Source organism: Rattus rattus, chromosome 1 (assembly GCF_011064425.1).
Source record: "Rattus rattus isolate New Zealand chromosome 1, Rrattus_CSIRO_v1, whole genome shotgun sequence".
In the NCBI taxonomy this organism is placed as follows: Eukaryota; Metazoa; Chordata; class Mammalia; order Rodentia; family Muridae; genus Rattus; species Rattus rattus.
The window spans coordinates 187,924,762-187,945,057 of record NC_046154.1 but is presented as its reverse complement, the minus strand read 5'-3'; the positions used below and the strand labels follow the sequence as shown (position 1 = coordinate 187,945,057).

The 20,296-nt window shown below is 38.0% G+C and overlaps 1 protein-coding gene across 1 annotated transcript in view; it reads left to right on the top strand.

Moving 5' to 3' along the window:
- Nav3 (neuron navigator 3) overlaps nt 1-20,296 on the top strand; it is a 528,911-nt gene that overhangs the window by 455,295 nt on the left and 53,320 nt on the right. Inside the window, exons 19-22 of the mRNA XM_032912252.1 lie at nt 3,676-3,864; nt 7,105-7,157; nt 11,802-11,825; nt 15,296-15,373. Coding sequence (XP_032768143.1) covers nt 3,676-3,864; nt 7,105-7,157; nt 11,802-11,825; nt 15,296-15,373 — 344 coding nt within the window. The remainder of the gene's footprint in view (nt 1-3,675; nt 3,865-7,104; nt 7,158-11,801; nt 11,826-15,295; nt 15,374-20,296) is intronic.

The window sequence follows — 20,296 nt, the reverse complement described above, 5'->3', positions numbered from 1 at the left end:
CAGAAGCAGGGATAAATCACAGAACACTGGATCTCAAAAACAGGATTCTTTCCATTCCATCTCAGTGTCCTAATTTATATTCAGTAAAACACGTTAGTTTTTGTTGCTATTGAACAAAATTAATGATCTTTACACAGACAAGTAGAATATAGAAATAATTAGGCTGAAAATAATATATCATTATGTGACTGCAAGATCATTTCTTGAAACGTTATTGGAATCAAAATGCTCCTTAACAGGCATAATATGTCATTGAAGGCAGCACTCTGTGAACCATTTTAGAGGGCTATCTCGAAAGCTAAATGGCTGTCTTAGCCATTAGCATCATTTGTAGGAAGTGAGGTCATTTACGTACATACCACAGAAACGGAGAAGATAGAAAAAACACCAAAACATATCTAAATATGTCACTTATCATTTAAAAGACCCAGTGATGATGTAAAAAAAAATCAATTTCTTGGACCAGAGAGGTGGTTCCATAGTTAAGAGCCGGTGCTGCTCTTCCAAAAGACAAAAAATTGTTTCTCAGTACCCACCTTGCAGATCACAATCTCCTGTAACTCCAGGGCAATGCAGTGCCTCCTGTCTTTTCTGACAACTGAGGTCCCAGTGCACACATACACGTGCACATGTACACACAACAACAACAACGACAATAATAATAATAATAATAATAATAATAATAATAGTAATAGAATATTGATCCCTGCTTCTGATACTTTATTATTATTATTTTTTTTTCAAATTGATTCTTCTGTCAAGTCACATATGTCGTAGTCTCATTTCTGTATCTTTCATCAGGTAAGAAAATATGGTTTCAATAGTGCCACCATAGACAGCTCACAATCCAGCGAATTGAACTTTTCAACTTTCAACCTCAAAGCATCCAAGGCTGAATCATCCCTATTCCATCTTTTCCCACTGTAACTGCTAGAACTTTTTGCATAGACAATGATCTTTACCATGGTCCCATATGACCTGTCAATGCCTTATGAACATCAGGGCTTTGTTACCATTTAAAAGATACTCCTTCGCCCCACAATGGCAATGAATTTTCAACCATGTTCTTAGTTACATGCTCAGAGTCCATACACCTCTCTAAAATTAGCTGACATAAGATTTTCTAATTTAAGACAGTATCATAATGCCACTGGTTTATAGCTGGGTAGAGAAAGGAGTGTATGGAATGTCTTAGGGTCATTTAGAAGCTTGCCCCAGCAACTGGGGAAAACTTAGTGAGTAGTGTACACATAAAAATAAAGTAAATAAATATGTCGTCAACTACAGTCAGCTTCCTGTTGGTGCCCACTCCCCTACTCACCAAACATAACTGTCAATGCATTCGACAGTTTTGCTCTGTGTGTTCCACTCAAGGCCAGGTCGGTAATCCTTTTATTAAGAGATTGGCCCCTCTGTTTCTCTCCTATTCAGAGATCCTCTGTGACTCCTGCCTGTGACTAGACCTTAACGGTCACATTTTCTCTCATTATTTCTGTCGTGCTCTAGAGAGGAAAATTTGGATCTTTGACGGAGTTAGATTTTTTTTTTAAGCCCCAGTACTACATTACTCCTTTTTTTTGTATTCTATTAAAAAACTAGCTTTATCTGTGAGACTTTTCTCCAATTTAGTTCACTCCTGCATTGGACACTCCTAAAATGAGTTACTATGTTTCTCATCCAGTTCAACCATAAAACAACCAACCTTTCATCCATACTATCATTGAACATTCTTTAGGAGTGTTGGTACGTTTCCAATGGAAAATAATCAATATTCTTTATAAATTCAACATTTTCCATAAAGTTTACATTAACTTTCACTACTATTTTACCCTGAGTGGGTAAAATGTTAGATTTGAAAGTATACAAGGAGCATTTACATGGATATATCTGTGCTCGCTGAGGTAAACAAATGGGAACATGTGTCCTTTAAATGCTGACACGAAGGCTAAAGTGATATGCACATACACAGGTTCTATTTTATAAGATGAAATCATAATGTGCATACTAGAGAGATTAACACACCCCATCTCTGTGCCTTGAACATACACATTCAGTTCTAAACGTCCTATTATAAACCTACTGGCTCTTAACAGCAGCCACAGTGATTTAGAAGTAATGGCCACTGCTTTAGGCTGGTGGCATATGCATGAAAAGAATTTCTCAGCCACCTTCTTCCTCCGCCACTCCCTCCTTTATTCCCTTTGTCTTTCAGTCTATTTGTCTAGTCTGCCCTTCCATCTCTCTGTCTCTGTCTCTGTCTCTCTGTCTCTGTCACTTATTATTTATTTCTTTTCTTCCTTGTATTTTCCTCTTTCTTTCTGTTAGTTACATAAATTATATATTCAGTTTTTTTTATTTTCATTATATATGTAAATATATGTATATATATATATATTAAATGTATGTATGTGTATGTAAATATATGCATATATATTAAATGTATGTATGTGTTTGTGTGTGTGTGATTCCTTGTCTAGACTTCACTTAACTACAATGTACAACTATCAGAGGATGGTTATGTCTGTCTCGTCTTTCAGTTATGACTGTGACACATTAAGCCTAACTCCTTGTAAGCAGTAGATACACATGTTTGCTTATTTCACGACTTTCATTTTAACTTATCACAAGAACAAGAACAAGTCATTATATTAAGCAGATGGGTCATGTGTCAGAAAATACATCATGTTTGTAAAACCTCAATCAATTCAGCCTGACCAATGTGATTCTCCAATGCAGTGCTCAGCAGTCCCTTCTTTAGTTTAAAAGAGCAATAGCGTGTGCCTTATAGAGAAATGGTGAATTCACTCTTAACTAAGAGAAATTCTAATAGGACAAATCATGATGGCTGTTTCTTGGTGTTTCTGCCTCATTCCTGTCAAATTTCAAAGTCTAGTGTCTATTGATGTAATTGTTGACTCAGTCACATCTTTGACACAGTTGATGACTGTCATTGGTCTAAGCCATGGAATACTGTGAAAGCCGCAAGGCCCAGGCAGCTGATAGAATCTTATTCAAAGTTGTGCACTTCAGATGCGTCTTTGAAATATGCTTGTCTTGACAACCTCGTTCTGATATTTTCATCTGACATCCAGCAGAAAATGGCTTTTTTATGATTCTCTTTCTAAGACACTAGACATCATATATATTTTATTTAAGAAAAACACCTTTTATTCTTCTTTATTGCTCTAATAAAGTCATACCGATACGGTTCAAAATGACTACAACTCTGCCTGAAAACACCTAAAGAGCTCGTTTTGTGGAGATTGGATTTTTTTCTTTTTATGTTCTGCTTTCTTTTTCATTATACTTTTCCCATTAAAGCGATGCTTATTTTCTAGAAACAAAACCTCTAGCTTTGAGAGACGATGTTGTTTTCTTTTTTATAATTTACCAGTAAAGATCATGCTATTATATTCCTAGCACAAAACAACCAAGGTGACTTGTTGGTGATGATTTGTATTGCTTTAGAAATTGGCGAGATTATTGCCACAAAGTACCGGGGGGGAAAGATCCATCCTTTCTGTTACTGACGTTTCTCCAGTGGAATCCTGAGCTCCTTAAAACTGAGAGTTCCCAGAGTTCATGTTTTTACAAGAATTTGGATTTGCTTCCACTTTGTTTTAGCCAATTATCTTCCTTGCCCAAGTTGCTGAACCCCTTCTCCTCGCTTTCCAGTGAGTCCCACCAACCTGTCTCAGTTTAACCTGCCTGGACCCAGTATGATGCGTTCCAGCAGCATCCCCGCCCAGGACTCCTCCTTCGACCTCTATGATGATGCCCAGCTTTGCGGAAGTGCCACGTCTCTGGAGGAAAGGCCACGTGCCATCAGCCACTCAGGCTCGTTCAGAGACAGCATGGAGGAAGGTAATGAGGATGGGAACGGAGGGAGATAAAAATAATGTTATTTCACGTAAGTCTGAAAGGAAAACCAATTTTATTATTCACAAGGATCCTTGAGGAAAAAAAAATGAATCAGCGTGTGTAATTCTCATTTCGAGGTTGCTAGGGTTTGAAGCCACTTTATTGTTTCTTTATATATTGAGATGTATGTCAGTTTCTTTTTAAATTGGTGCTTGGCTATAGAATGATTTGGGATATTTCCAATGTTCTCCTACAGATAGGCACAGGGCTGTAGCGGGGACTTGACATGTGTGTCATATAATGGAACAAATGTTTAAGTTGACACCTTCATTAAAGAGCTATAGAAATACATAAATCATAAATGAACCATCTTATACAGCTATTGCACATTTCCAACTTCTACTCTTAGAAGATCTATGTGCTGTTAGCCACTGTGCCAGGTTAGAATTTATATTCTACCTACATTTTACAGGTCATGCTTTCATCTAATGGTAATAAAATTTCTACTTGGCCTAATAAATGTCTTATTTTGAACAGTTGCACGTGAACGCTCTAAGCAAATCCACTCAAAGATCCCAGGAAGCTAAAATACACGTTAAAGCGCACATGTGTTCTCAAGTGTACATATTATCTAAAAGTCAATACTAATTGAAGAAATTTCCCTTTAATTGAATGAATCATTTTTAATTACCCATGAAGAAAGCATATGGCATGCAGATCCAACGCATGCCAGCTAAGGAGACGATCAAACTAGGCACAGCAATCCAAAGTGACTAGAGTGAATTCAAATATGAAAGCCATCATTTAATAACGGAGCGCAACACAACACCGCTAAACCTGGAAACGCACTGGAAGATAAGCATTTAGCCGTGAGTTGCTTACAATCTGAACTCAGAGGAGTTTCCTAGCGCTGTGACCTAGAGTTTCTGTTCCCCTCACTTTGTAGATTGCTCATGTGGATGAGAGGGACTTTAAACAAAGCTCTCCCTCCTCCTTTTTCCGTTGTGTCTTCTTATGTAAGATATCTTAAAATATGTTAAAGTAGCTATCAAGATGGATGCATGTTCCTCGGGTCATTGCTCTAAATTTAATATGCCAGCATAACACCAGTTGCCCACCTTTGCCACTGCCTATGGTTATATTATCCAAACCACTGAGCTCCCTGTGGCAGATGGGGGTCAGCTGATACTCCAGCAGAGAGCACAACATGTAACTAATTTGAAACACTGGACTCTTGTCTTTATGAAGTGACTGTGTTGTGTGCTTGCACAGAAGCCCCTTATATTTCTCAAACTCTGCTAAACATATGGGTGATTTGGCAGAGTTCTCATCGACAAGGAGAATGATGCTCATGGCTGGGACATTTTGGCATCCACTGGATATTTAAATGATATGGTTTGCTGAAAGCTCTCCTGAGCGGGCAAAATGAACCCTTTCCTGCCCATGCACCCAATGCTAAACCATGAAGCCCAGCTTAAATTGTGACCAAGAAGGAAGGCAGTCTTGGACTAGACGGAATTCTTGCTCTATGCTCGCACTGTCAGATGAGGAAACTATGCCACAAGCTATAAAGCAATAGACCCATCAAGAACAAGTGGCAGGAAGCAGACGAGAAGAGACACTTTTGTCCATTGTCTATCTTCCTTCTGGTACCTCAGGCTAATTCTTGTCATTTTTGTTTCACTAAAGAGCTACGTAGAAATCGAAAGAATAGACCTTTTCAGAAGATGACTGACTATACAAAAACAGAATGCTTTGCACACCTGATAAAGTAATAAATAGTATTATCTCAAACACTACGGGTCATTTTTCACCCCACTTTTTCACCAACCTTTATATACTAATGAACATTTTAAAAGAGACTCTCCTGGAGTTGACGAATTGGACTAGTAGGTAAAAAAAAAAATGCTTATTTGCAAGCGTCAGGGCCTAAGTTGAACCCCCAGTACCCATGCAGAAAGCCAGCCGCTGTTGTGCCTACCTGTAAGCTTAGCATGGGGTGATAGAGACAGGAAATGTATCAAAGCTCCCTGGGCAAGCTGCCTAGTTAAAAAGGCAAACTTCACTTCAGAGGGGGACCCTTCTGGTATGAGGTGACAGAGGAAGCTGCCTGATATCGTACCCTGGTTACCAGCACACACTTAGGTGCACTCACTGAAAACACACCACACACACACACACACACACACACACACACACACACACACACACACACACACACACACCAAAAGAAAAAAGGAAAAGTCTCTTTCTGCTCTCTTTCTCTCAAGTTTAATTTCTGCCCTCTGGGTAGGCACTGTGGTACAGCTTCCACAGGCCTCTGTAAACCTCAGAACCTCCCTCTCTTCCCTTGAACCACACAGTTGACCTCGTTGGCACGGGGATGACTCTGTTATAGTTATCTTTTGTCTTTGTGCCTCTTGACTTCTTTCTGAGCACCCAGGGTTGTATCTTATTTATGTCTGACCCCAGGATCTTGCAAGGATGTCATGTATTGCATGTGTTCAGCTACTGTTTATTTAAGGGATGAATCATAAGCAAAAGCCAGCATTATTCCATAAGGAAGAAAGGAAGGACTTTTCTGCAAACATAATTAAGCATAATTTCACCTACCTTTTGGGTTTAATACATTTTAGGTTCAGATGCAATGGAAGACCTTCAATTGTGATGGCCTTGTATTTGCCATGGATCAATGACTCAGAATGAAAATTTCATCTCAACTTTTATCTAGAAGTAAAAAAAAAAAAGTTTTATGTTATTGAAATTCATGAAGAATCAATTCCCCACTTCAAAGAGGGTGATGATCACTTCATCACAGTAATGAGATAGCAAGAGGAATCGGGTAGTTATTCCCTTGAAAATACGCAGAGAAAAAATTCTGAACCAGGATCTTATGACAGAAAAATGATATTCAGTAAACGTGATACACAAAGCCTTTTAGAGGATTTTAGATTCCTGCTCATTACATATGGGACATTTCTGCAGCTCCCAATATGTAAAAGCAGGCTGCGGGCCCTGTGCCCACTACTTCTGTCGATAACATGGTGAGCGAATGCTGCCAGTACATAAATGGGGCTTCCTGACAGTTGGGTCTCTACAACTTTTCCAGTCAGCCTCTCTTCACAACCCAGTCTTCTTCTGTGGTTAATTTATATCTCGAGCCACCTGTTCTTTATGTTTTGAGTAAAAGTCTGGGTTGACAAATCGACTTTGGTATTGTAACCATGTTGCTGTTTTCTCCAGTTCATGGATCCTCGCTCTCCTTGGTCTCCAGCACATCCTCTCTTTACTCTACGGTGAGTACGCTCTGTTTTTCTGCCTGGGACGTGCAGGAATGACCAAGTAAACTGAAATTTATATGAATTTATATGGCAGCTGACTAGGAATGTAGGGCCATATAGGCTGTGGTCTACTCACATGCCTTTCCCTTGACTTTGGTGCCCTCGTTATAATAAGTGAATGTGTTGAAGCATGTCATAAAATGTGTTAGAGTGTGACAGAATCTGTAAACCATGCCTATGCCCCACCCTGTGTCCAGGCTGTGTCTTGTCTTCCTCTCTCATCCACAGATAACAATTATTTTATAGCATACTCTCCAGTTATTATTTTTAAGTTTCTTGTCAGAGAAGATTGTGCCCATAGGACCTCAAAGACCTAGAAGACCTAGAAGTATTTGTTGTTTGTTTGTTTTCCCTCTAGGAAAAAAAGAATACCTTCTGAAAGGCGTTTCCTCCTTAAAATTATCTCTCAAGAGATGGATAGCAGTGTTTCAGCTTCCCCAGTGTGAGATACAATAATTAATTTTTGCAAAAGTGAGAATGTTTGTCCTTGAAGGCATTTCCTTCTCTTTTGAATACCCATTAGGTGATTATAGCTTAGGGAAGATTCCTTTGGTGTGTTCAGAGCAGATAATGAGTCTCATCTACCCTTAAGTTACATGTGTAGCCTTTACTTTTGTATCGAAAGGGCATGAAAAGGTCACGTCCTTCGTCCTGCACTCAGCAGTTAAGCTCTAAAGAAAAGCACAATTATGTCCATACTCCCCCTCCATCATATTTGCATTCATTCATTGCACAAACAACAGGTTTTATTACATTTTATACATATGTATAACATACTTCAATCACCCTAAGTCCCCTCTCCCCATATCCTGCTCTCTTTGTTGCTTCCTTTCCCTACCCCCAAGCCCCGCCTACTTCTGTATATTATTTTGATGGATCTCTTCAATTATTATTGCTACATGTATACATACATATAAATATATAGGCTTCATAATACAGCCTCTGCTTATAAGTTAATCTCGCTTATTTCTTTCTTTGGATATGCCATTAAAGTGCAGACTGTCAGTTAAAGACACGATTATCCCACTCTTCTTGCCTCTCTTGCTACCCTTCTGTCCATAAACCTTCTTCCTCGCAAACCTTTCTCTTTCACTTTCATGTCTATTTGTTTTGATTTGTGAGTTACTGGGTTGAGCCAGGGCTATCTGTGTGACCATAGCTTGGGAATCTATCAGTTGAAGACTGGAGGGCTCAACAGTGCAAACAAAGCAAACAGAATTTTTCTCTAGAATCTATCAGTAACCAACAGTGCAACAATAAGAGATTTGAAGCTAGGGAAAGGTAGGAATGGGGCAAGGGGGGTTGGAGAGATGGCTCAGTGGTTAAGAGCACTGAATGCTCTTCCAGAGGACCTGAGTTCAATTCCCAGCAACCACATGGTGGCTCACAACCATCTGTAATGGGATCCAATGACCTCGTCTGGTGAGGAAACATTAGGAAATATAACCATGACAACTGGGAACACAAACATCTTCAATGTAAGGAAGAAAAGAGGAGGTGGCAGAGGCTGTGTGAAACAGCAAACTGTCTCAAAAACTAAAACAAAACAAAAACAAACAAAAAAGTGGCCTCTTTAAAAAAAAAAAAAAAAAGGTAGGAATGGGAAGGCAAACGAGAGATGTCACCGTAGTTAACACTTGATACTCTTGAAGAAGACCTGGATTAAGTTCCTGGAAACCACACAGAGACTTAAAACCATCTTTGATTTCAAGGTTATCTGACACCCTGTTCTACCTCCATAGCAGAATCCACTTGTAGATATATCTTACACTGTGAACTGTAACAGTAATTTATAATTAACATTTACACCTTCCTGGGAATGCTAGGTTAAAGACAAATTTGCCCTCTTACTTGGTACAGTTGGTAATGACTGTTTATGTCAGACAAGTTGCCCAATGTTATGCACTGTTCCTCTAAGTTCTGACTTCCTTCCTATAGAATTTTTGCAAGTTGGAAATCACAGGCTTGTCATTGGCCAAAGTTTGACCTCCAGAAGTTTGGCATCTGTGAGCTATTGTCTAAAAATGTAAATTTCTGAATTCTGTTTTTAGTTTGTCTGCTTGTTTTTTTTCTTTTTTTCTTTTTTTTAAGGATAGGCATGACAGTAGATGCCTTTAATTTTAGCACTCAGGAGGCAGGCAGATCTCTGTGAGTTCAAGGCCAGACTGACTGGTTGACATAGCAAATTCTGGGATAGGTACATCTCCTGTCTCAATATTAATGACATAAATGAAAGTGGCAGTAAGGCAAGTCTATCTGCATTTGCAGTCATCTTTAGGTAACGCAAAAGCTTTCAGAAAGGCCACAGCCTCTGCCACCTCCTCTTTTCTTCCTTACATTGAAGATGTTTGTGTTCCCGGTTGTCATGCTTATATTTCCTAATGTTTATATCAACTAAAACAACAAATTGAAGATAGTCTATCTGTGTTATTATCACCTTTTAATACCTAGATTTTTTTAAGTTTTTATATGTATTATACTGCTTTATATTATTGATCCCTACAGTAGGAGTTTACATTGGTAAAATATGTACACTTTACCAATCACATTCTCTTGTATGTTCTGATTTTCACTGATTTCATGGGCAAAAGGCCTTCATCCTTGGGCATGTCCTTCAGAAATGGCTCAATACAAAGATAATACTAAGAAGTGATTTTTAATTATAACTGTAAGTGGCTTGAGGAGTACAGAAATCAAACGATATTTTGCTTTTTACAAATCAAAAGGTAGGATATTTCATATTGCTAACCAACAATTTCAGTATATTGGTCTTGATTTTCAAGAGTCACCAAAAACATCATGTAATCAAACTCTACTATAATATCACTAAACCCATTTCTAAGCTACAGGAAGAGAAAATATTATATTTGTCTCATTGCTCCATTTTTATGGTGATAGGTCCTAATGGTAAAAATAACCATGGACTATGAAAGCAGGCAAGTATTTAAGAAGTAATAGGTCTTGAAAGCTCAGCTATGAGAAAATCCATGCCATGTAGCACATTAAAAAGTAGCCAACATCTGTATCTTGGTGTTATTTAATTATTTATTAATTAAAATGTGATAGTATGAAGATTTTGATTCATCTAAACAAAGCAGATCTCTTTAAAAGGCCCATCGATTATTTATTGAGTTTTTTATAATTTTAATGTAATCTGAACCAGCTAAAAGGAGAATATAATCAAATCAACTATATCAATAAATGTACAAAATGTTAGGTAGTCAAAGAAAATTGTTAATAAGCTTAAATGTGTTACTGACTTAATTTTTTTGCTTATACTGCAGATCCAAATACCAAACCACATAGAGTAACTTCAAATTACTAGTATTTTAAAAAACAAAAATCTTCAGTTAAGCAGCTAAAACAAGATGTAAAATGAAGGGGACATGTCAAAGTTGCTTCTAAATACACAGGTTTCTTATAAAAACAAAGTCTTCATCGTTAGAGAGTTAGCAGATTATGGATATATTATACATCATGACATTCTTAAAATGTACAGAAAAAGAGAAACATGGAATTTAGGTTAGAAGAGACATTTGTGAAAAATATATACCCAGATAGTTATGCTATTTGTATTGTGTATGTATGTGTGTGCATCCCTCCCCCCCATCTCTCTGTGTTTGTGTGTGTATGGGTGTGTGTATGAGTGTGTGTGTGTGTGTGTGTGTGTGTGTGTGAGAGAGAGAGAGAGAGAGAGAGAGAGAGAGAGAGAGAGAGAGAGAGAGAGAGAGAGAAGTGAGAAGTGTCTTTATTCCTTCTGGATGACAATAGGCAAAACAAATTCAGGCATTTTCTATATCAACCTATCACAAAGTGTCTCCAAAGCAGCCACAGGTGATAAGACTGTTTTCAGTCCCTTCTCTGCAAGTGGCAGTGGGCAGAATGAGTTTGTTCAGCGACATTACACATTCTCCAGTTCTTTCCAGATTGCTGCAGCCTCCCAAAGTGTAATGGTGCCCATAACTCATTTGCTGGCATTTCCTAGCTCAGCACGAAGATGAAAAACAAAGACCTGGGAGTCTTCTATACAGAAGTATATGTCACCCTGCCATTTTGTACAGCAATTCTCATTTCCATAAGCTGCACAGCCATCATTATCTGGCTGTTTCTTTTATTACCACCTTAAAATGAAGGATGCTGTTATTTGGTTGATGTGCCTACCAATAATTTTAATAACCGCTATGGAAAATTAAAAGACAAATTAGTAACCTCTACCTTCTATTATTAACAATAATGGCCAGATTTCCCCTGTAAACTGCACTTGTCGTTTAATTTCATGGGGTCTAATATACATTTTATATAAGATTTGTTTTGTAATGGTCTCTGTAGATCTTAAAATCTTTTATTGCCTTGTGTTTTGTTATATACTTTTAGTTTTGAATATTTGTGTCATGTGTCAATATCCATCTGATTCCAATAGTATACTGTTTTATTATATTAGTTATATTTATAGCTAACTCTTGTGTTAAATCATGAAAGTTGTAAATACATCTTAAGAGTATTTTATTCATTTCTACATATAGAATAAGTTAATGTTAGTTTCATAATTAAAATCCCTCTGTTTTATTTTATTTTATTTATTTATCTATTTTTTTACAGGCTGAGGAGAAGGCTCATTCAGAGGTAAAAATCTGCACCATTTTAATCTGTGAAAATCAGCCTTAGTTTAGGATGAAATCAGTCTCATGGCCACTAGAGGGTGCTTGATTCACTAGCATGACTACAAGATTTGTAAAAATTCATCTGTGGCCATGGTGTTGTTTCTTATTGAATGTGGGAAGACGTCCTAGCAGCAAGCTTTCCTCTCATATTTTGTCCTGGTCTTAGCTCAACAACTACTAAGTTATCTGTACTAGCTGCCATTCATTAATTCATTAAAGAATTTTGTTTAGGCATAGTGAAACCACACATGCATTTCACTGTCTTTTCCTCACTGTCGGAAAGACACTCTAGAAAAACTGGACTATAGAGTATGAAGCACAAGGTCTTTTCCACACCATAGTCCCTGCCTATCTATTTGTGGCATGACTGTGATTTACTCCTTTATGTATAAGGGATGCATTTCACAAACACGTACTTGATTGCAATGATTAATAAAATCAACCTCCTGCTTAGGAAATTCTTCTTTGCCATTGTTAAAAATTACAAACAAACAAACAAACAAACAAAAACATGGCGTAGCCTAGCAGCGCAGGTGACTTAAATTAAGACTTTGCTCATGGAGGCTGAAGGGATGGGTCAGCAGGTAGGCGTGTGCACTGCTCTTGCAGAAGAGCCAAGCACACACGTCTAACTCTCACAAACACCTGTGGCTCCAACTCACAGGGATATGACACACTCGCATGCACATACATGGACACATACATAAACATATAACTTAAACATACATCTTAAACTTTATTCAGGGTGGAGGAACAACCCCCTTATAGATTTATGCTGCTGCAGAGAAAAGAAATACCTTGAAAATGGCCTTGCAGAATAAATCATTCCCATGGGATTCAATTTGGAAATTTTCAGAGAAGTGGTTCTCAACCTGTGGGTCATGACCCCATTGGCAAAACCCCTATTTCTAAAAAAAATATTTGTACTACAAGACAATAGCAACATCACAGTTGCAAAGTAGTACTGAAATGGTTTTATGGTTGGGGGTCACCACAACATGAGGAACTGTATGACAAGGTCGCAGCCTTAGGAAAGCTGAGAACCACTGTTTAAGAGTGCAATGTGTTCCAAAATATGAATAAAATGACTGAGAGAGTATAGACGACATACATTTTTCTTTTAACTGAAACTGTTTTACATCACATAGATCTGGCAAAGCTTTTAGTTTTGGTCATGAGACAGCGTCTGAGGTTTGGAAATGTAGCAGCATCTGTATGTCTTAGTAGTAGTTATCCACCCCCCCTTTTGATGTTTATACTCACCGGAGGTCATGAGCTTTGAAATACGTACTGTAAATTGATTTGCAGTTTTCTAGGTTATAAGTTACAAGAATTATATAATGAAGCTGTAAGCTGAGAAAATCCCTTTCAGTTTGTATTGATCTAAAAGATAAGAGACGCCGTGTCTTCTGGGATTAAATGACCCCAGTATCGTATACAGTACAGATATTCACTTGGGATTGAGGTCTATTTCCATTTTAAAAATAGAAATAACCATGAAATCATAACTTACTGAATCTGTAGGATTCCTTCATGGGGTAGGACCCCATTTGAACTCCCCGTCTCAGTGCTAGTTGGGACCTCATCTGGAACAAACACATGTAGGTCCTGTGCACGCAGCCATGATATCTCTGAGTTCATAAGTGTGTCAGTCCTGTTAGGTCTTGGAGTCACGTATCACCTCTGGCTCTGACAATCTTTCTGCCTCCTCTCCTCCTCAGATCTCTGAAACCTCAGAGGAGTTTGATGAAAACAACTATGTAGGACCAACTGCTCAAAAGCTTCTCACACTCAGCACATGTTCCAGTGTGGGTTTCTGTGTGGATTCCTATCTACTGCAGGAATCTTCTCTTATGAAGATTGAGTTGGGAACTAATGCATGAATAAAGCCACGAGAGGCCATCTTACTGCTCTGATTAATTTTCAGACTCATGGGCCTATTTGGTCACAGGTCCTTAGCCACTTTAACTGTTGGGTCTGGCTTTTGTCTAATGGAGTGGTGGGACAACAGTCTAATTTTACAGAATGGTTGGTTACTCCCATAACATCTGTGCCACTGCAGCATTCGCCCATCTTTCAGGCACATCACTGTTACAGGTCACAAGATTTGCAGCTAGATATTTAATATTAATTAATTAATATTAATTAATTTTCAGCTAGATTAATTAATATTGATGATTGCTTTTCTCCTATGGCAGTACGCAGAGAAATTGTAAAAATGTGTACTGCCTTTGAATCAAGACACACCTCACCCCCTTTTCTCACTCCTCTCATTATTGATCACTGTTTCTTTAAAACGATGTATGATATAGGAGGGGAAAATACATTTAATGGCCTACACCCTAAATGTCCTTTCACACTCAAAAAGCATTCAAATTGTGCAGCTCCAAGAATAAGAGAGTTGGTTTCTTAAAGGAAGCATCGATGTAGAATATTTGGCATCTGAAGGACTAGATTCTAAGCAATTTTCATATGCTTGCAACCATATTAATCACTGATTATGGTTCCTGGCATGAGACATGATTGACTGAAATGCTAAATATAACATAATATTCATGTGTCTGCGGTATTAAAGTGAAAATCCTTATTAAGAAAACCACTTCATATTTATTTTATTGTGTTTCATTTTTAGTAAATTGTGCTATATTCTCCTGTATTTTATACTTTAGAGACTTACAAAACATTTCTGCTCAGAGATTATAGAAGGTCTCTGAATAAAGTCATTCTAGGAAGCACTCGGTAGAAATTATTTATTCTCCATTAAGTTTCCATCCCATAAAATTATTTCTTATGTGGCATGATAATACCTGCTTATGACTTCTGCATGCCAGAACCTGAGGCAAGAGAATCACGTCTGAGCACGGCTTGGGTTACATGATCATATCCCATCTCAGAAAGAAATAAATGTCTTCAAATATGGACTCATTAAGTATTTGAATCAGTGTTTCGTTTACTATAAGATACACTATGTTTTGAAAAATCTTAGAAAATGTAGAAAATGAAAATACATGTGGTATGCATCTGAGATTTTCAGAAAAAAAGTTAGGCGAATCATTTACATAAAAAATCAAGTACAATGTGTAGATGGTGTATATGAATTTTTAAAGATTATTTTATGCTTGAGTTTTTAATCACAATAATGTTTTAGAAGGAGCAGAATCCACAGAGGCAGTGAACTATTTCTGAGTCCTAGAGGACGTACAAGGTGAAACAATTATGTAGTTTTATGAGCACATTTTATTTCCCGACCTGGAAATTTTAGAAATTCAGTCCTTTCTCCATAAGTAGCACTTGAGAGCCACAATGTAGCTGGCAGCCACCTCTCTTGAAGGAGTTGTTAGTGATTCGTCTGTGTTTACTATACTTAGTTTCTTGTAATAAAGTCTTTGCTTTAATGGCTCATTGAGTATATTGGACTTTTTAATTGCACAGCAAATCCATAAGCTACGGAGAGAACTGGTTGCCTCCCAGGAGAAAGTTGCTACCCTCACATCTCAGCTGTCAGCAAACGTAAGTTGCCTTTTATTGTTTGAAGATATCAGAACAACGTTTTACCTCATTAGAGGGAACGGTCCTATTGACAAAGTTGAAGTGTCCATAGTTATGCAATGTAAGGTGCTTGAAGGGAGAATTCAGGTGAAATTGAGACTTTCTTCCCACTCGTTAATAAAATATAAATCCAAACTGATAACAGCATGGTAAAACAAAAAACAACAACAATGACCAACAGTGCATATGTTAGAAAATTACAAACTAGAATAATGATTACAAATGTTACCTCTTTTTTTTTTTTTTTTTTTTTTTTTTTTCTTTTTTCGAGCTGGGGACCGAACCCAGGGCCTTGCGCTTACTAGGCAAGCGCTCTTCCACTGAGCCAAATCCCCAACCCTGTTACCTCTTTTCTTGTGTCTTACTTTCGCCATTCTACATGGAGGAAATTTTCTCAAGCCCAAACGTATTAAGGGCCATCGCTATTTGACTTTGGAAGGTATAATATTCTTGTGCCCTGTCTCTTTCATCAATTCACAAAGCCTACAGTACAGTCTAAAATAAAACAACTCGAATCTAAATACGATGGCTTGGCTCCATTGCATAGGAGACGCAGCTCTCTCAGGATACGTTGGCTGCCTCCTTAGAGCAGCTCAGAAGAATCCACATTTGCTGGCACTAAGGCAACGTACACTGGTGAAAAACGAGACAGCAAAGACTACCAATTACATTAACCTTTTCCTATTGAATGCCTTTCCCTAGTCTCTGGAGGATTTGGTGTAGCGCAGCTATAACACAGGAGAGCATGTGGCATTTTGCCCAGTCCCTAAGGAGCAGCAGTGTGGAGGAGACAGCAGTGGCTGGAAACCCTGCTAGGGCAGCCATATGCCTCTGTCATCTTCGCCTTACTCCCGCTATGTGGCTCTGCACTTCTCCCCTCTTTGCTCCCTCCAAGGCTGTTTCTTTTCCTAGACAAAGCATGACCCATCAAAAATGAGCAAGGGCAGGACCACAGTGTATGACGTAATATAAATCTGCTGGCAATAAGTTATTTCCCTCACAGTGATTTAATTTTACCTCTGTGTCCGAGTTAACATTGTGCTTTCACTCTGGGGAAATAATATTAATTTGAGATAGATGAGTTCTGTTCATAAAGCTCGTTAGGAGATGCCTAACAATTAGAGTAGTTTTTTTTTTTCCTTTTAAACCTTGCTAGAAAATAACATTCTTTTCCCGCTGTGGTTCGCTAAGTTTAAATATTAAAGAGATGGTTCTGAGACGACTGGAAATTTCTGCTAGATCTGTAGCGATACGGACCTGGCTAGTTTCTGGATTTGTAGGCAGAGGGCGAGGTGCTGTATGAAAGCCGCAGACACTTTGGATTGCATTTATCTGCGATGAGGAAGTCCCAGAAACCAGCTCCCCCGTGGTCATCACGGTTTATTGCTGTGGGTTTGTCTGCTTTTGTGGTACTTGGGATGGTTACGCGAGGCAAGCATTTGATCGCCTGAGCTACTTCCAGTCCTTGAGGCATTTTTATTTTTAAGGCTTGGTTTGGCTTCTTGTTGTTGTTATTACTATTTTGGTTTTCAATTTCTATTTGTAAATAAAAGAAGATCTTTTTTACTAAAAGTCATATAGTCTATGACCTGAAGTCCTTACCTACATTAGTCTTTACTTACTAACCTACTCAGACTGTAAGTAAACTTTGTGTTTGGTTAACTGTGGAGAAATCCACAGGGAGGATTGTTCTATGAGAGTGTAGTAGTTAGTATTAGTTCACAAAGACAGGTTTTTATGAGCATTTTTCAACTCAGTAATCGTTTAAGAAAAGTTCACTTTCTCTTAATCTGTGACCACCGTGTTAGATCCTAATGACTTCCCTTGATCAACTTCATTTTTTGTGATTTGGGTGCTCCATGCTGGGACTTGACATTAATAAATCTTTCTCAACATGTTCTGTCACTACTGAGCAGATCAGAGTGGTAAATCAAGAAGATATCAAATGGGCAGACTCTTCTCATTTGTCTAGCAGAATAAAGTTCCAGCTAATGCAGCACACAGTAGGCCTTCACGCTCTACAGACTTGCTCTGAAAACAGTCGATTGAGCCACAAGGCACTGTAAAGAAAGCTTATTCTGCTAGAACATCTCTGAAGAGAGCGAGGTCATTATGGCCAGGGCTCTTTCTTGGCCTTCTCGGAGTCATTATCCCTCCAGCAAATAGAAGAAAGCAAAGTGAGATCCCCGCCAGCTCTGTGCTGGCACAAATGCTCACTGGAGAAGCCAGATACCTCTGGAGCTCTCCCATGTACTCCTGCCAAGTAGGATGGATGCATGGGTTCCTTTTGCTCCTTATTTTCTTCTTGGGCTTGACAAGTCTTGGCCCTTAGATAATTTGGAAACGTGAAGCAATGCCCACTATTGCTGACATTTTTCAAAGGCGCTCCCAAATGAGTGTGTGACGAAACAAAAGGTAATTTTGCCTTCAGGAAATAAATATTTTTAACTGAGCATGTCTTAGCTCCGATATTTTCTGAGAATGTGCTCCATTTGCTTGCTCTATTAAATGTGTTTTCATATATAATCCAGCTGTTTCTTTTGCTTCACTCTCAATTTCCTTGGACGATCTGTACCTATTAGTGGTGGCAAACACTGAAGAGAAATTCTATAGAGGAGCAGAGAAATGCTTTGTATTTGATTAAGAAGACGACTAACTTCAACTGCACTTCACAAATACAAATCCTTAAATGCATAACACATTACATATATTTAGCTATGTATATATAAAATGAACTGTTAATTTTATTCTATGTCAATATCCACAATGCGATCTTTATAAATAATAGCATTTCATCTTGCTGTTAACATCACAGCCATTTCCTTTGTGTGAGTCGCATTATGTAGTGTAATTCCATGAGCAGTATGCAGAGCAGATCTTCTTAACCATTAGTCAGGCATCTCTATTGAGTGCCTGGCCAGGCTTCCTCTCACAAGATTCTGTACTAATCTGGTATTAATACATTGTACTCTATTTTAGAAAATATGCAACTGCTAAAAGCAGTTACAATCCTGTAACTTCTGCCATCACCTTGAAAATTCTATTTTTTTCTTCTAAAAGTTACAGAGTTTCCCATACAGGGTAATAAAAGTGATCACTGATGAAAAAAAAAATCCCTCCTTTACCCCTTTGTTCCTCTCTCATTCTTTGTATTTAGTGAGAAATCTGTTACTTTTGACATAACCAAGTTAATCTCAGAAACTAAGCCAAGAAGATAGGAATATAAAATGATAGTTTTCTAATATAATTTAACTTTATATTCTCCATTGAAAATAACAGGATTCAAAATGACATTTAATAGCCAATTATGAGGACTTTAATGAAAAATTAGTACAAAAGCAGATTTACAGGGATTAGAAATTTATATTGTAGCTAGGGTTTCTGTTGCTTCAGTGAACCGTGAAAAAGCAAGTTGGCAAGGAAAGGGTTTAGCTGGCTTACACATTCATATTGCTGTTCTACACTGAAGGAAGTCAGAACAGCTCAAATAAGGCAGGAATCTGAGGCAGGAGCTGATGCAGAGACCATGGAGGATGCTGCTTACTGGACTGCTCCCCATGGCTTGCTCAGCCTGCTTTCTTACAGAGATGGCACCACCCATGTGGGACTGGGCCCTTCCTCTTCGATCACTAATTAAGAACACATCCTACAGATCTTATGGAGGCATTCATTTTCTTCCTTGAAGTTCCCTCCTTTGCAAAGACTCTAGCTTATGTCAAGTTGACATACACTGGCCAACGCAATATACTAATTTTAAATATTTTATCATTTCTTAGTGCTACAATATATAATCAATATATTTTATGCATGTAATCTATTCTTTATAACGTTTTCATATTTTAAATTCCTATTAATTTGACTAAGTAGATATCAATTATAAGATCATTTTCTTCAAACGTATACATTAAAAGGCTCCACAGCCCAATAATTAAACATTTGCTTTCTCTACTTTTTGAGAAGTAAAATATCACAGTGTTCAGGATTGTTTTCTAAATCAAATAGAATTCTTTTCTTCCAAAGCGTCCCCTATGTGGGGTGGGGGACAAGCTTGGATTTAGGATTTAGCCCCTTGTTTAATGGGCATTGTGGGATTACTTTGAATAGACAAAATTGTAATCAGACAGGGCCATCATGGGCAAAGAGACTGTAAATTCAGAAAGAAAAATGACTTATTTCTAATGTCATATTAAAAAGAAAATGTCGTGAAAGCTATGTGATAATACTTGGGTTCTTTAAACTTGTTCAAATTAGAACACAGTCCTTAGGAATGCAGACATAGATGTAAAAATGTATCAAGAAAGCAGCCAACATAGACACTACCTAATGCTTAGCACAGGAAAGGAAAAATCCCGGTAACTGATCCAGACAATACAGAGTATTCACAGAGGGTTGAAGTTTGGCAGTGTTCTTTTCTCCTACTGCAGTATCAGTGAGGAGCAGCTCACTGAGGAGCCTCAGGAGTGAAGGTGCCTGTGCTAATAACCATCAGAGCCCTGACTCTTTGGGAGATTTTTGTTAGCCATTTAAGAGGAGGTATGTCACCCTTTCAGCCCCTCTACAGCAACCCTTCCTTCAGAAAAAAAAAATCAAACTTTTGCCAAAATTGACCAGATTCTCCCCAGATCTAGTTTGTTATATGTTAAGATTAGAAAATACTCGATCTTTAGATCCCTTTAGGAGCACAACAAATAATATTTATTTGAGACAGTGGACCTGCAGTTGTCTCTGAAATCACAGGCATGAATGAGACACCTCTTGATACTGAGATTTTGTACCCTGTGCTGTTGAACACAGTAGGAAAAGGACTGGTTTGCAGCTGTCCCATCAATCATTCCTAATCATAAGTGTGATAGCTATATACTGCAGTAAGTGTCGTTCTCTAAA